This window comes from Ischnura elegans, chromosome 5 (genome assembly GCF_921293095.1).
Source record: "Ischnura elegans chromosome 5, ioIscEleg1.1, whole genome shotgun sequence".
Classification (NCBI taxonomy): Eukaryota; Metazoa; Arthropoda; class Insecta; order Odonata; family Coenagrionidae; genus Ischnura; species Ischnura elegans.
Genome location: NC_060250.1, coordinates 97,622,729 through 97,638,575, shown reverse-complemented (window position 1 = coordinate 97,638,575; position 15,847 = coordinate 97,622,729). Strand labels below are relative to the sequence as shown.

General features: G+C 37.3%; 1 protein-coding gene and 1 non-coding gene across 2 annotated transcripts in view; one reads left to right on the top strand and one right to left on the bottom strand.

Moving 5' to 3' along the window:
* Positions 1–15,847, bottom strand: part of LOC124159311 (probable chitinase 10) — a 76,868-nt gene that overhangs the window by 24,711 nt on the left and 36,310 nt on the right. The window contains exons 16-28 of the mRNA XM_046535054.1: positions 14,599–14,797; positions 13,947–14,059; positions 13,354–13,597; positions 12,781–13,054; positions 9,317–9,519; positions 8,034–8,435; positions 6,010–6,149; positions 5,499–5,721; positions 4,523–4,702; positions 3,668–3,879; positions 1,158–1,293; positions 744–886; positions 375–560 (exon numbers count right to left, since the gene is read on the bottom strand). Coding sequence (XP_046391010.1) covers positions 375–560; positions 744–886; positions 1,158–1,293; positions 3,668–3,879; positions 4,523–4,702; positions 5,499–5,721; positions 6,010–6,149; positions 8,034–8,435; positions 9,317–9,519; positions 12,781–13,054; positions 13,354–13,597; positions 13,947–14,059; positions 14,599–14,797 — 2,655 coding nt within the window. The remainder of the gene's footprint in view (positions 1–374; positions 561–743; positions 887–1,157; positions 1,294–3,667; positions 3,880–4,522; positions 4,703–5,498; positions 5,722–6,009; positions 6,150–8,033; positions 8,436–9,316; positions 9,520–12,780; positions 13,055–13,353; positions 13,598–13,946; positions 14,060–14,598; positions 14,798–15,847) is intronic.
* Trnas-uga lies at positions 7,766–7,838 on the top strand. Its single transcript has one exon. It is a non-coding gene; the product is annotated as a tRNA-Ser (tRNA).

The following is a 15,847-nucleotide window of genomic DNA, read 5'->3' as shown; positions in this document are numbered from 1 at the left end:
CCTGGCTGGAGTCCTGAGAGAACCTTGTCCAGTTAATTTGATAGGAAAGTGCCAGATCTTTCTTGACACAGATTTAGCTTCATAGCTTATTGACACAATTTATGTGTTTTACATTGTAAAAAAGAGATTGCACACCTCTACAAATTTCACAATTATGCAGATACTTATGATAAACTTCCAAAACCCATTTTCAACTGTTTTATTAGTTTATTCAATCAAACATATTTACTTTTAAAAGTATTCAATAATCGCCAAGGTGATTTCATGTCAAATCCAACCGTGCACCAAAGGTAAAGAAGACGAAAAAATTTACTGTGGGCGTCAGACGGGTCTTTTTATAAATACTTTGTTTACAACATCGATAGTTTTCTTACTTCATAGTATGCAAGGAAACCAGCAGCACGAGTGAACTCTCCAGCTTGTCCAGGTCCTGATGCCCGAGCATTGAGCCCATTGGTAGAAGCTTGGGTGAGAGAGAATGACTGTCCATATAAAGGCATGCCCATGACAATTTTCTCTCGAGGAACTCCTTCAGATATCCAGTAGTTGATGGTGTAGTTCTGAAAGAGATAATTTCCAAGTTAAAAATCGTTTAAAATTCCTCACATAATCATATTTTAATGAAGTACCGTAATGATCCTCCTTCAAATCCATGTACTTAGATGCAAAAAATCAAATAAATGTGATAAGTCCTAGATTGAATGATTTTTGCAGAATCTTGCACTAAAAGAAGAATTACTTACAGAATTGAAGAAGTAAAAATCGTCTTCAGGATGGAAATACATAGGAGCAACATGTCCAGTCTTCTTGTCCCACTGGCCATGATAATCATAAGTCATCACAGCAACCCAGTCCAAGCTCTCAGCAAGAGCAGGGACATCATATCCTACAATAGGATTGCAATATTTGGATTTCAAAAAAGAATATTTAATTAATTACCAAACAGTAAAATTAGTGTTCTTTTTCGAGGTGAGTTCATGAATTAACTCAGTTATTACAACTGATAAACAGAGCACTGTAATGAATAAGGCAATTTGGATAGGGAAGAAGTACATTCACTCGGTAAGATACAACAAGTTTTGAAAATATGAAAGTAAAATTCATTACAATTTCTTGATATACCATTCTGAAAGAGTGGGCAACATATTGCACCTTACCAGCATCAATAACAGTTTTACTGGGAGAGACTGCAGCTGAAAGAAGAAGTCCTCGAGGAGCAAAAGCGGCTCTTAACTCTCGGACGAATTCACCAAACGCAGCCTTGTCTGAATCTGGACCCTTATCACAGTTCACCTGCAAGCAAGATAACAGTATTAAATCAACAAATACATTTTTGAAGTTCATATGAAATAATAAATTATATTGCAATTGTATTTATTCACTCTGCATTATTAGAAGAAATTTCGTAGGAATAGAAGAAATAAAAACTTGGCTATTTTCCACAAGGTAATTTATTGTCACCGGCAATAAATTACCTTGTGGAAATTCCACCAGTAATTTATTAGGTGGGGGTTGGGCTCGGTGCTTGGTTAGGCATCACTATGGGTGGGGTGGGCGAAGGGTTGGATGAGTAAGTGGGAAAGTGGAGGAGGGGAGAGCAAGAAGGGTAAAGGTGGTCATTGATGAGGTATGAGTCCTTGTGGCTGTGCGGAAGCAGTTACGACCTTCATTACTAATCTATGATTGCTCCTTTCTCCTTTTCTTTAATACCTACTCTACTGAAACATTATGTAGCTACGTGTAAATTGAGAGACAGAGCAAGGTGTTACTTGGCCATAGTCATATTCATGGGTATTTTAGTCTAAGTTATTGGAATTTTTAGTGGTTGGCAAATATCACTCGAAAGAAAAATCAAAAATGGGCATATCCTTACACTAGATAACTTTAATTTGACACCATTGCATTTGGCCCACCCAAGAGAGTCGGATGTAGAGACTACCTCTTTTCACATGCAGGATGTCGACCCAAGGGTCACACGAAAGTTTATAAAAAAGAACGAAAGTCACTTTACAATGCCTTAGTATAGCAAAGCGGAGCATGGATATACTGATGAGCAGTGGCGCAGTACTTTGTAGAGGTCTGAATTGCCCATATGCATGTCTTTGTCCCTCTGTGCCGCATGGAGTGGACGGTATTTTCAGGTTTACTATTACAGTGAGTCCTCGTTTAACGTCACTTACCATTCCTGAAAAATGTGACGATGAACAAAATGACGTTCATCGAAACATAATATCCCATTAGAAACAATGTAAAAAGTGAATATCGGCTCCTAGACCTCACAATTCCTGCGCGAAAAAATTTTAGCGTATCATATCTGGGGCATTTTTTACAATGGGAATGCCAAGCTATGGCATAAATAAGAGTTCCTGTCTTCATTGACGACAATAGCAGCACTGACGTAAATCCTTCTCCATTTTTGTATCTTCCCGCATTTGCTTTTCAGCTTCGCTATGGTGGTCGCCCAGGCGAGCGTCGCCTGGGCATCATCATCGCTGAAACATCGTCGCAGTTAAAGGAACCAAAATTATTGTGAACACAGCGAAAAAAGTGACGACAAAAACTCAGAGTTCTACACGGAAAAATTCCTTGAAATCACTTTTTAGGTTCCTGAAAACCATTATGTCAAGTAAAGCCTTGCGCACCTACCTAAGAATTCATTTTGCAGAAAATTTGCTAAAACCATAATCGCAATTAACAATAAACACACCGTTTTACACTTCATTTAGACTGACTGTATTACCGCCGACAAAACGAACAACCTTCACCGCCCGCCACTTCGCGTTTTTTTCTCGCGCGAAATTTAAAAGCCTTGACGTTATCGCGAAGCGAAGGTGCGATAAATGAATGACGGTCTCAAAATTTTCGTGACGTTATTGCGAAATGATGTTAAACGGGGTGACGTAGAACGAGGACTCACTGTACATGTTGCCTCGCAACTGGGTAGTAAGTGTCAAACTGTCTATGTGGCACTGTTCAGTCGTGCTATGCTTCTTAACGAGAGCTGCCAAGCATGACTGAGATAAGCCAAATGATCAGGCACTTGCTGACCTCAATGATTTCTTGCCCGTCTAAATTCCATAGTAGTCTTCTGCAGTGGGGATGGGGGAGGGTGGGTTCAAAGAGACAAATGCCGCCAACAGAGATTCTCCAAAACTAGCCAACACATGGCTTTCATATGATCTTTTTACGTTATTTATTTAGCAACATAAAGAACAACTGCCATCACACTTTAAATCATTTTCTGACCTTCTCTTCTTATTATTTTTCATTTTGGTTTCGATATGGGCAAATGCAGTGATTATCGGATGCTCTGCCACTGGATGCGACATAAATGGCATAATTTACAAGACTCACCATAATATAATGTGGTCATATGCATGACCGAGTGTATGAACCTTGTGAATTAAAGGTTCACAAGGTTCACATGCAAAGGTGTGAGGTTCAGAGAAGATTCAGTGACCATAATTTGTATTTTCATGCAAATTATGATAACATAACATTAATGGAGGTGAAAAACTACAGCTGCATGGACTTGACTGATAGGCCATAACAGATGGGACCAGCTATGTACATATAAAAAATAAGAGAGAGATAAGAAATTCTAAACTTCAACATGAAGCAATTTCCTTTTGGTTTTCAATTTTAAAAACTTTCTAATATAACATACCTGCCAGCACTTGGGATATTCCCAATCCAAGTCCAAGCCATCAAAGTTATGTTTTTCTATGAATTCAATCACGTGCTCAATGAATCTCCTTCGGCTGGCAGGTCTGTTGACCAGCCTACTGTACTTATCACCAGCGGAGTCATTCCAGCCTCCAAGAGCAATGGTCACCTTCTTACCCTTTTTCTTGAATGCTGTCACTCGCTCGTAGAACTCTGTGGGTAGGAAAGAAATATTTCAGCTTGATAAATCTGCTTGATGTAAGATAATTTTTTTTCTACTAGACAATTACTAAATAAGCAACTTGTTAAATAATTAAACTAAGTCCCATAATATTCTTCTGAGAATCCCATCATGACAAAATATAATAATGCAAAGGGACCAGACCATAGGACAAGGTCTAAGCACCATAGAACTCTGGTGCAAAGGACCCTGCCTCAAGGCATAAGCAGGGGAGTGAGGGGTGGAGCGAGAAAAAGTTTAAATTTAAGTAAAGTTAATCTTAATAGAAATTAATTAAACTGAAGGTTGATCTGAAAATGAAAACTATTGCTTGAACCATTTCCATTAATCCCAAAAATTTACCCGGTTGTTAGAATTAGCATATCTCAATTTTGTATTGATCCAACCAGCTTGAAGAATAACTACAAGCTTGCAATGACTGGCATATAATTCAATAAGGATAATTATCAGCGCTTTTATTCATTCATTGCCAAAAACAGATAATGATTTAAGGATAAGAGAGTGCTACAAGATAAGAATGCAACTGAACTTAGTGAATCCATATAGTGATTAAAAATTCAAACTATTTCATCATTACAACAAAAAATTGGAAGATTGAAAATATTTAATACTTACTGTTGTCAAAGTCTGCCCAGGAATCATGAGCCTTGATAATTAAGTTTTCATAGTCCAAAACAGCAAATCCATAAACAATGTGAGTACATAAATCAGGTTCAATGTTTTCTGGCAAGTACTTTCCTATTCCTTGCCTGTACCAGGCCCAGTTAGTGAAGTAGCAAACAATTTTATATTGACCTGTGGAAAAATATTTCGAGAGTAAACATTTTTTTTTAGAAAATGCAATTGCTGAAATGATTATGCATAAGAACATTTATTTAATAGTATAATTTTATCATATATAGCAAACTCTCGATTATATGGGCTAATGATAGGGAGAGACAGCAAGAATAATCAGAAAACACGAATAATTCAAACTTTCAATTTAATTTCTTGCAATTTTATTTATAATGTATGTAAATCGAACCAGCTGTTATTATTTATGCACATTTTCTGTTATTCTAGATCACTTTCCAGGTTCACTAAGAACTTTCTCCTCCCGACCGCGATAATTTTAGCGTGATTTTACTTGTATTCATACTCCATATAATACATTTGATAACCACGTCACCGTGGCTGCAATGTCACGGATTCAAAAAAGAGGTCAGCACAAATGCTTCAGAACCACTGCGCAACGCAGGACACTACACTGTCAGGCCCCAGGTAGTGTCTTGCACAAGTTACCCCAGATGCAACTGCTGAGGGACATGGATCAGTGTGCTGTTGCATCCATTTTTATTTAATTATAAAGATCGCTGAAAAAATCGAGCTAATGTGAACACATGCACAGAAAATCTGCAATGAAGATAAACCACAGCCGGATAATTGGGAGTCTGTTGTAATTTACAGTGTAATTTATCTATATTGATAATATAATATAATTATAATTCCATTGAATATAGTAATTAGTATAATATTATTTTTTAATAGTTTAATTTTCCACTGAGGAAAAATTACAGCCTCTGCCACAACCCAATCACTTTTTATCACCTACCCGAAGCAACTGCATCACCACCACTGATAGTTGGAGGCTTGTAAGTTGGGCGAGGAGTCTCAGCAGTAGTAGGCGGTTTCATTGTAGTGGTTGGTTTGGGTTTTGGTTGCATAGGAGGCTTGACATCTGGTTTTGGTGGCATACCCTCACCACCACCCGGCTTCATACCAGATCCCATTTCCTCACACCTAGCATTGGCTGGCCAATCACAATTGTTTTGCGACTGCGGCCAAAAAAAATACCCTATGAAATCTTTTAAGCATTAAAAGTACCATACAGCAAACAGTTCATTCAGGGAAAAAATATGAATGCTTGAATTAAAATGATGAAAAGATGATTTTATTCTGATAATTAAAACAAAAAATGAACCAATATGGTGCACCCAGACAGAATGAATTACGGTGCTATGGTCATGGGATATAAATAAGTATCCATCTAAACAATGAAAATATTTTGACTCTCAGGGTATAAACTCTCTCTGATTAGCAATGGTTATTATTAGATAAGTTACCGGATTCCAGTGAAGTCCTGGTGCACATTGGAATGTCTGGAACTTTCCCCACAAGCAGAGGAGGTACATTGTGCAGTCTCCTGGATATGCACTGTATTGCCCATCATTGCAGTCATCATCTGGATTAGCCACCTTCAAAGCTACAACAAGACAAAATGGAAATACAAACATAATTAGAATTAATCATGTCAAAAGATAAGCCACAGTAAGCTGAGAATAGCCACTGTAAGCGAGGATGTGCGAGTATTCGAGTCGAGTCGAGTAGTTGGTCGATTAAGTATTACGAATGTCGAGTTGAGTGGAGTAGTTCCATTTGCAGAGCTGTTGAGGCCAGTTGGTTTATAAATCTGCCAATAGGAGGCACTGTCTGAAAATTCATGTAATAATAATGTTTTTAAGGTCGATTTGTTCTAATCCCTTGGCCTCTGAGATTCAGCTTGTAGTACATGTAGCAGTCAACCACCATAGAAGTCGATATGGGTACTGAATACTTTTTTGTCAGCCGCGGTGGCCGACCGCCTTCCGACCCAGCTGCATAATCGGAGTGGATCGCTGTACCACTCATATTTTCTTATGCGATACTTTTGTATACTACATACTTCCTTTACTCAAACGCTGAGAAAATATGTAAAACTTGTTAACATTATTCTATGGCAAAAAAGTTTTAGCGGACAATGCCGGTTTTTTTCTGGTGTTTGATGTCACAAGTGGGTGCTATCTTTTAGCCTTTGTGAGTACTATGTACTTCTGATATTAATTTGATTATTCCTTTATTGAGTTGGGTTTCCTTCTTGAACTTACAAAAAAAGAGTATCTATGGTTGATATAAAGAAGTAAGAAATAAAGAAAAAAAGTTTTAGGTGACAAGGCTAAAGCTAAGTTCTATAGGTTGTTCGCTTCGTCCACTTCAATTCCATAGAGACTCAAGATCCAAAAAAAATCGTTGATATAACTTTCAATAAAAATTCCCAAATTCTTGCAACTTTGGTAATAAACTACTTGTCCAGCCACACAAGTGTGTTGCAATAGACAATTTTTGGCAGGCAGTAATACTGTAAGATGGAAACGTCAAAATCTGCTGCCTGAACATGTTGAACAATTGGTTTTTCTGCATGAGAATTTGAAAGGATGATTACATGATTCATTTACGTATATAATCTGTATTACAATTGTGCAAATGCCTTTACTGAGGGCTCTTCTGCGCAGTTTTGATACAAATGTTAATTAAATTGACGGCATAATACTACAGGCGAAATCATTTCAATTGCACTCATGGACCTGTTTAAGACACATTAATTTTCATTCATCTCCTAATGCTGATACAATTTACATCAACGTTCCTCATTATATTTTCCTTTCTTCATCAAGCCAAGCATTCAGAATAGAAAATTGGGGATAGGGAAAATGAGAATATGTTGGAGCAGGCATTGCTGTATTGCCTGGTTCACAATTGCTATACACGACTAGACTCAACTCAATTCTCACAAATAGTTTTCAACTCGACTCGATACTCCACTTGAGATCAAAAAGTACAACTCACACATCCCTAACTGTAAGTAAACACAAGTTTGCAAATGATATAAAATAAGAATCTTCTTGGATCCCCCGATTTCCGGTCGAGTGCTTTAGCCAGCTAAGCTACTGAGGCGTCATTCTTCCCTGTGGATATTTTTCGGACACTACCGGACAATATGCTCAGCAGTCCAGTTACACCTTGTCCGGTAGTGTCAGAAAAATATCCACAGGGAAGAATGATGCCTCGGTAGCTTAACTGGCTAAAGCACTCGACCTGAAATCGGGGGATCCGGGTTCGAATCCCGGTCAAGGCGAATGATTTTTTCTCTGTGGATCTTTCGCACGATTGTGCATAGCGGGTGACGCCCGTAAAAGTTATCACCGCGGCTAGTCCCGGTATACTTTAAACAAGAATCTTCTGTTCTCTATCATTACATATTCCCCTGAACATATTAAACTTAAAGTCTATACGAAGAATAACTCCATAAAAAACATAGTATTCCACTCACCAGTGTAGCCCGAAGATGTACAGTGGACATTGAATGGCCAGTCACACATCTGCTTTTCTTGGTTCCAATTCAATTGAGAGGCACAGGCTTGCATGACCAACATTCCATTGACACAAATTTGGAATTTATTACAATCTCCTGCCACAGGGTAATACCGTCCCGGGCTGCATTCACCAGGTGACATGGATGACATTTCAGGTGCTCGTGTTGTTGTACTCGTGGTCATAGGCATTTCGGTGGTTGTTGCCGAAGTCCACCATTGACTCGGCATTACAGTGGTAGAAGGAGTCCACCACACCTGCTGAGTTGTTGATGGGGTTGTGGGGGTAGTTACCCACCAAGGCTTTTTGGTTGTAGTAGTGGTTGTGGTGGCTGAGACTACAGCCTCTATAACACTATTATCTGCCAAATGAATAGTTCAGGAAATCATGCTAATAATTCTCCTTCACAATAAAATCATAATATTGACATTAAAAATTTATTTGATGAAATTTTATGGTTTTATTAACTCAAAACCTTTGTCTATAGTGATAATTTAGCATGAAAATGAAAAGGTAATTCCAGTATTTTCATTATCTTTAAAGTACTGCATACAATTCTTTAAAGATATAAATTAAAAATCCATTAGGACAATAACTTCTTATGCAAATTAGTAGGTCTGTTATTCAATTCCCTGTCAATTTATTTTTTTTCATTGGGTAATAGCTATCATACCATTGAATTGAATTCAACAATAATGTACCAACTTCATTGCATTATTGATTTCAACGAATTATAATATTATGAAAATAAGACTAAGGATACTACCTCTGATTCCCATTGATTTTTAGAGACTGTGATAAACTATCCTCAGCTCTGAAAGAGCATTTCCTGGCCCATACGAATGAATTCATTAGATAACCAATTGGGTTTCAATGTATGGATTGGCAGACATGTAAGTTGTGGTTACCAACTTTTTAGCCATTTTTTATACCCTTGTTTGTTGACAAAATTGAAATGAAAAAGTTGTTATAAGAACTTTATATTCAGAAATCAGCAGAAAATAAAGCAAAATGCAGAAAATATATAAAAAAATCCAGAGAAGAAATTTTACAGATTCAACATGTCTAATCATTCATTGCTAAAACATCAGCACTGATACTGGAGTCTTGATGATAATGCAGTTGAACTATAACAGCTAACTCAGTACATTATCTGTCAGTGATAGTGAGTAAAGTAGTTTTTTTCTGCTTGAATTAGAATTCCACAACTTATTAATTGCCACCATTTACTTCATAAATTACCTTCTTGTTCACAGTGAGCTTCAGCTGGCCAGTCACAAACTTTGAGTTTATCATTCCAATGCAATCCATTGGCACAGTATTGACGTCTCATTTCCCCAAGAATGCAGCGGAAATAGGCTCCACAATTAACAGGATCACGATAATATTCTCCACCTTGACAAGCTGATCCAGGTCCTGGGGACCCATCCGGAGGTGCTACAGGCCTATAAAATTCATTAATGAGTAGGGATCCTAAACTTTCACCAATGGATTTTTTTGCAAATTTTCTAATAATAGTATTAATGTTGTTATTTTGATATTCGAAGTCATATAAAGTTAAAATTTTCCATTTTAACATTTGCATAATGTAACATAATTTCAAGAATAATTTTTCAATCACAAAATTTAACTGTATTTAGCTGTTACCACATTTTTTTCAGCTAAACGCATGATTTTTTAGGAAAAAATCTGTCATTCTCTAAGTTTTACATTGATATGTGCGTTGCAATGCATGATGAAATTCATAATCCCATAAAATGTTTGCTCACATGTAGAATGAAATAAACACTTAGTTATTATATGCATAACATTACTGCTATTTTCAGCCTGATGGTGCATGTGACAATGATATCTTCGTGAATTCTTAGATTTTAATTGTGGCAAGTTCGGGGCAAAATGTTATCGTCGCATTGTGGAGATTTGACTTGCATCATAAGAATTTTATTCAAAGAGCTCCACCTAAACGGAGACTGACAGGTCATAATTACTACTTACATTGACGAAATGAAGATGAACTATTGAATTACCTGATTGATTTTGAGCTTATGCATAGGTGCCTATATGAAATGATCTCAGAGAAAGAACTCTAGTTTAAATTCCTGTTTATGATATTCAAGTTCTTTTATAAGATTTACCAATTGTTACGCTTCTCTTATTACAGCTTTCCCTTGACAATTTTTACCCCTTTTCAGGGCTCTTACACATTACATTACGAATTTGCAGTACCTAGTCAATATGCCATAAGCAACCCACATATCACCATATCCACAAACTGTGTGGATATCGACTTACTTCAGTAGTGGTCTATGTTTTGGATATTTCTCTAAATATTATATATAAAATATCAATGAAGAATCAATAGCATAAATTATGTATATCATTCATTTCATGTCTCCGATGAGAGTCATTGATATTTTTAATTGAGAAAAACCTATACATATGTATTTGTTTTTCACCGTCAGAGAACAAAATTTGTGATTTTTGCACTGCAAGGGCTATGATTTTTACACTTCTTTCCCTCAAGTTTATTTACTACTTTTCAGGGTCCCTGTCAAAGAGCTTTCATTAGATATTAATAGGAGACACTGCTGACTAATGACATAGTAGAAGGGAAGGAGTCATTAAGTAAGTAGTGGGAATTTCCCACATCAATGACAGAGGGTGCTTACGAGGTTATAACATCTGGGATGAGATATAGAGGTCATAAGGGGAGATAAATGTGAGCATGAATGCAAGATCTTGATTTGTTTGCATATTTTACTTCAGCACTCCAAAATTAATCATCTTTTACTCCTAGAGGACATGTGTATTCCAGATCAGCAGTATGAGTATATTAAAAAAATATTGTGAATCACTCTATTTCACAACTGCCCAAAAAATATGCTACACAAGTGCAATAGTTCCTACAAGGATTAAAACTAGAGATGGGTCGAATAGCAGATTTCTCGAATTCGAATATCGAATTCGAATATTAAATCATAGCTCGAATGTTCGAATACCTCGAATACTAAATGATGAATGCTGGAATGTTTGACTCGGTTGCCTATGCAGCAGGCAACACAAGATTTTGGGGAGTAATTTTGATTTCCTTAAAATGATTCGAACAGGAATTTAGCTGATTAATGAATAATTTAATTTTATGGAAACAATTGGGCATATAATTAATTCAACTAACATCGCTTTACCCCCACTCCTGCTGCCAAGTGCTAGCTGACAATCTGAGGCATTTTGCAAAATACAAGCTCTTTTCCACCGGATTTTCTTCAATTATTTTCAGTCCATCTTTGGGAGTTCTCACGAGATAAGAAGATGAATTGGAATTGCTATCAGGGAGAAACCAAATATTCTGAGAAAATATCCTTTTGTCTATGACTGTAACAATAAAGATTTATAGCACCACTCATAAATTGTAACTTGATATATGTTTTCGGAAAAAAATACCGCATCAACTTCCGAGAAGCTCTGCTGCTCATATCGAGTTTCGCCAGAATGCTAAGTCTCCGTCGTGTTTTGACATTTATTTCTTTGCGTAAAATGCTTAAATAAACTCAGAAATACGTCGTGTTTGGTCTTATTCTTTTTGAAATTACGCGCACATTACTAATATTTCAATTCAATAAAGGTGTAACATCAATTGACGAAAGTCATTCTTAGACACCCTTTGTGCTAATAGATGACTCATGCAGCGGTTGACCTCCACAGAAATGGGGAACTTCGAAGCTGGTAGGAAAAAAAAAAGGTCAGTGGGGGAGGAAAGGGAGGGCCCGAAACACGTTTCTATTGTTCTCGCGTATTTTTTCGAAGCTAAGGTCTTCGTAATATGATCCCTGCGCGAGCTGTGACCTTTTTTTTATTTTGAAGAAGAGGAAAGCCTCAGAGGGGGGGCTAGTGCTGAATGGAGAGGGATACCGGACCTTGGGAAATGCGCTAATGTAAGTATCCCACGGTACTCACACAGCAGTTGACCTCCAGAAATGGGGAACTTCGAAGCAGGTAGCCAGAAAAAGGTCAGTGGGTGAGAAAAGGGGGGAGGGCGTGAAACACGTTTTTATTGTTCTCGTAACTCGATATTTTTTTCGAAGCAGGGGTCTTCGTAATGCGATCCCTGCGCGAGCTGGGACCTTTTGTTTGATTTCGGAGAAGAGGAAAGCGTCAGAGTGGTTGAGGCGAGTGCTGAATGGAGGGGGATAGAGGATCGTGGGAAATGCCCTAAGGTTGCTATCCCACGGCACTGAGTTTCTCCTGGTGGGGGGAATCGGGGATTTTCGGATTTTTTCACCCGACTATTTTCGGTTCCCCTCGTCGAACACTTTTCACCGCTAAAATCCACGAATTTGATGCAATTCGTCAGCTTGCGTAAAACGGCGCTGCGAGCACTAAATGACTACAGTTCTCTACATTTTTCCGAGTCACTACCAACGACGTGCGTGCGACAGTGTATGACGCGAAATTCAAAGTATTCGAGGTATTCGAGGCGGTACTTTTCGCATAACTATTCGAAATCTCGAATATCGAATACTTTCTAGTATTCGAGGTATTCGAGTATTCGCGGATACTATTCGCACATCTCTAATTAAAACACACAAATGTAATGCATGAATTAAGCCAAGACAAATACATACATAGCTTCAAAAAAATAGTTGATATAAGCTCATAAAACTTCAAAAAAATTAGATCCTGGAGTTTTCTTAATTCTAATAACATGCCTTTCAGAAGTTGTCATTGGTTTTCTTGTAGTTGTGGTTGTAGTAGTCGTTGTTGTCGTAGTCATTGTTGTTGTCGGTCGCATGGATGTGGTGGTTGGAGGAGGAGGTCGGGTTGACATGGGTTGTTCCGTTGTGGTTGGCTTCCACCACGGTGCTGTGGTGGTGCTCGTTGTAGTTGTAGATGTTGGCCACCATGTCATTTCAGTACTTGGTGTAACTGGATGGCCTCCTTCATGGTCATGAGGAGTAGTAGTACCAGGGCTTGAGGAGGCTCCTATCGTATGAAAAAAGAGGAGTCCTCAAATGAAGTACTTAATGCTAAGTCATTCTACCATGCGAAATTTAAAAAAATTGGAATCGGCTCATAAACTGAAGAACGACGGAATACAGTTGCACTTAATATAACTGCCCAAAACCACTATTTTTTATGCAATTTTTATAAACTCCATCCAGAGTATTTTGATAAAATTATGCTCCGGAAAAATTCTGAATTCCCTCTTTCAGACTAGAGCAAGTATATTTTATCTTTGGATTAAATTAATCACATTAATGCAATATTAAAATTTTACATACCCGTGTCAACACCAGTGGTGAGAGTGGGTGGTGTCGGGGTAATTGGAGCAGGTGGTTTAGTACAATCATTGCCTTGACTGGCAAGAGTATTTCTCTGCTCCCAGTCTTCTCCTAAGCGGCCCAACACACCATTGATGGTGGTAAGGAGGGGGTATGCACCACCGCAACATCTGTTTTGGAAGTCATCCAGATCAACTGTCCATACCATTGCTCCACCAAATCCTCTATTCTTTATGTACCTTGCCTAAATTATTAAAAAAAAAGGTCGAAAGATAATTTTAGACAGAAAAATATTTTAATGGATTTAATTAACCTTTTTTAATTAACCTATTTTAATTAATAAATACATGTACTGGCAAAACCTAGCAGAAGTATTCTTGCCAGTAATATATTACATATGTACTTTAACACAATGTAAGAACTTCTAATCGGAAGAGGAATAATTCATATAATTGTCCTATATATTTTGAGTCATGTGCTGCCATGAAGACGTAAAAGGTTTTCTTCCCTTCCACATTTCTGCTGTGGTTTTAAAAATATGTATTGGCATTACCTCCTCAATAGTATTATTCTGAGGATATCAATAAACTTACCTTCTCTTTGACAGATGCCATATCTTCAAATCCAACCCACTGGTCGCCAGAATATGCATGAGGTCCAGTTGCTCCGGATGGATCACGTTCTATAGACCAACGTCGACTTCTGACTACATTCCAAAAAGAAAAGAGAAATAATTTTTAAAAATTGATATTTTGGAGTGCTTAAAGCTGCATGAAAACCTAGTGAACACTACTGAAATATTATGGTTGGTTAAATACATTTTAGGGAGATAAGAATTATCCAATTAGAACAGAATCACTCACACAACATTTCAATGATAACATTTTATAAAGCAAAGTTTATGATATGTGCTCTACCGGAAATAATGCAGGTACTTCAAAATTACCCATAACCATCAAAACAGATACATTTTTCCAACCAAAGAGGTACCTCTCAAGTGAAGGTGTAGGATAAAAGGAAAATTATGAACTAGAACTACTACGGACTGCTATGGAACTCACACTGGGCACCAAGGTCTCTCAGCTCTCGAGGAATTTGAGAGTTAGGCAAGCATATAAAAAATTTATCAAACAGGTATACCCTCACTTTCAGCTCCTCTTCCCAAAAAAAGATGTGCCTCTTACACAAGCTCATACGGTATATCTCAACATATGGTTTGAATAAATCTCAAAGAGTTATACTCACTTTGATCACAGATTTCATAGTATGCCAGCATTCCAGGTTGCTGAGTGTATTCTCCAGGGTCTCCATTCCCAAGAACAGGTGCTCCAGCTCCATGCTGCATTTTATTAGCTAATGTGAATGTCTGCCCATACAATGGCACTCCCATTACAAGCTTTTCCCTGGCAGCACCTTTGGAAATCAGCAGCTCTAATGTATAGTTCTGTAAATTGACAGAATAAAAAATCTATGGAGTTGAGGTCTCTTTAAGACATGACCTGGCCCAAGAAAGTCACAATTCAACATAAGCCTATAGTAGAATGGAGCAAATCTGCAAGAGGCCATATTCAGAATCTAGAATCGCAGGTTACACAGGAGATGGCATACGTGGTGTATGGCAGTGAATGTCTTCCAAATGTTTTGCACATGGCTGTGTCGGTACTAAACACAAAGAAGTGTCATTTCTCACAATAGAACAGAACAAAGTTCACTGCAAAAATGAGAGCCAGTTGCTTTGCACAATGAAGCAAGAGAAAACGTTTTTGAGAAATTTCATGTTAGATATGAAGTATTTTCATCATTGCACAAACATTTTTATGTCTCATTGATTAAATTGGCTTCAGTGCAACATAATACATAAACGAATTAAGAAGAAGAAATGGAATATTTTATAGCTATAGAACCTAAAAGTTGATTATTTTAGTGACTGCAGAGTTGATAGGAAAATGTTAGATAAATACTCAGCGAGAAAGTAGAGAGAGATCTGATAAGCATGATGCAATAAGAATTTCCAGAAGAGGATAGCAATGTCATATTTTAAAATTTTCATGAGAATGCTCGTTTGCAAATTCAATGAAGTATTTTGTGGATTTAGACTGATTTAAAGAAAAATAACTAGGGTAAAGATTACATCACACAAAATCCATAAAATAATTTATAAAAGGAAATTTTGATCTTAAAAATTTCAGAAAATATATTCCTCAGAGCTTTCAATCCCTGAAAAGATGTTATCGGAAATCATCTACATATCTCATAAGCAATAAAGAGTACAGACAGTAGAAACCTTGAATTTAAAAGTACAATATATGATAATGATGCACATTGTATTATTACCTACGGTCCAGGTAGCATTGTAAAACTGTTACTATTTCCACATATACCTATATTCATTGTAGAGAAGCTTCTAGTTTGAAGCACCACCACTACAGCACGCCACCTGGCTAAGGCCAGCACTTAAGGACCATGGCAAGATTGCCAGGGTATGACCAGCCTA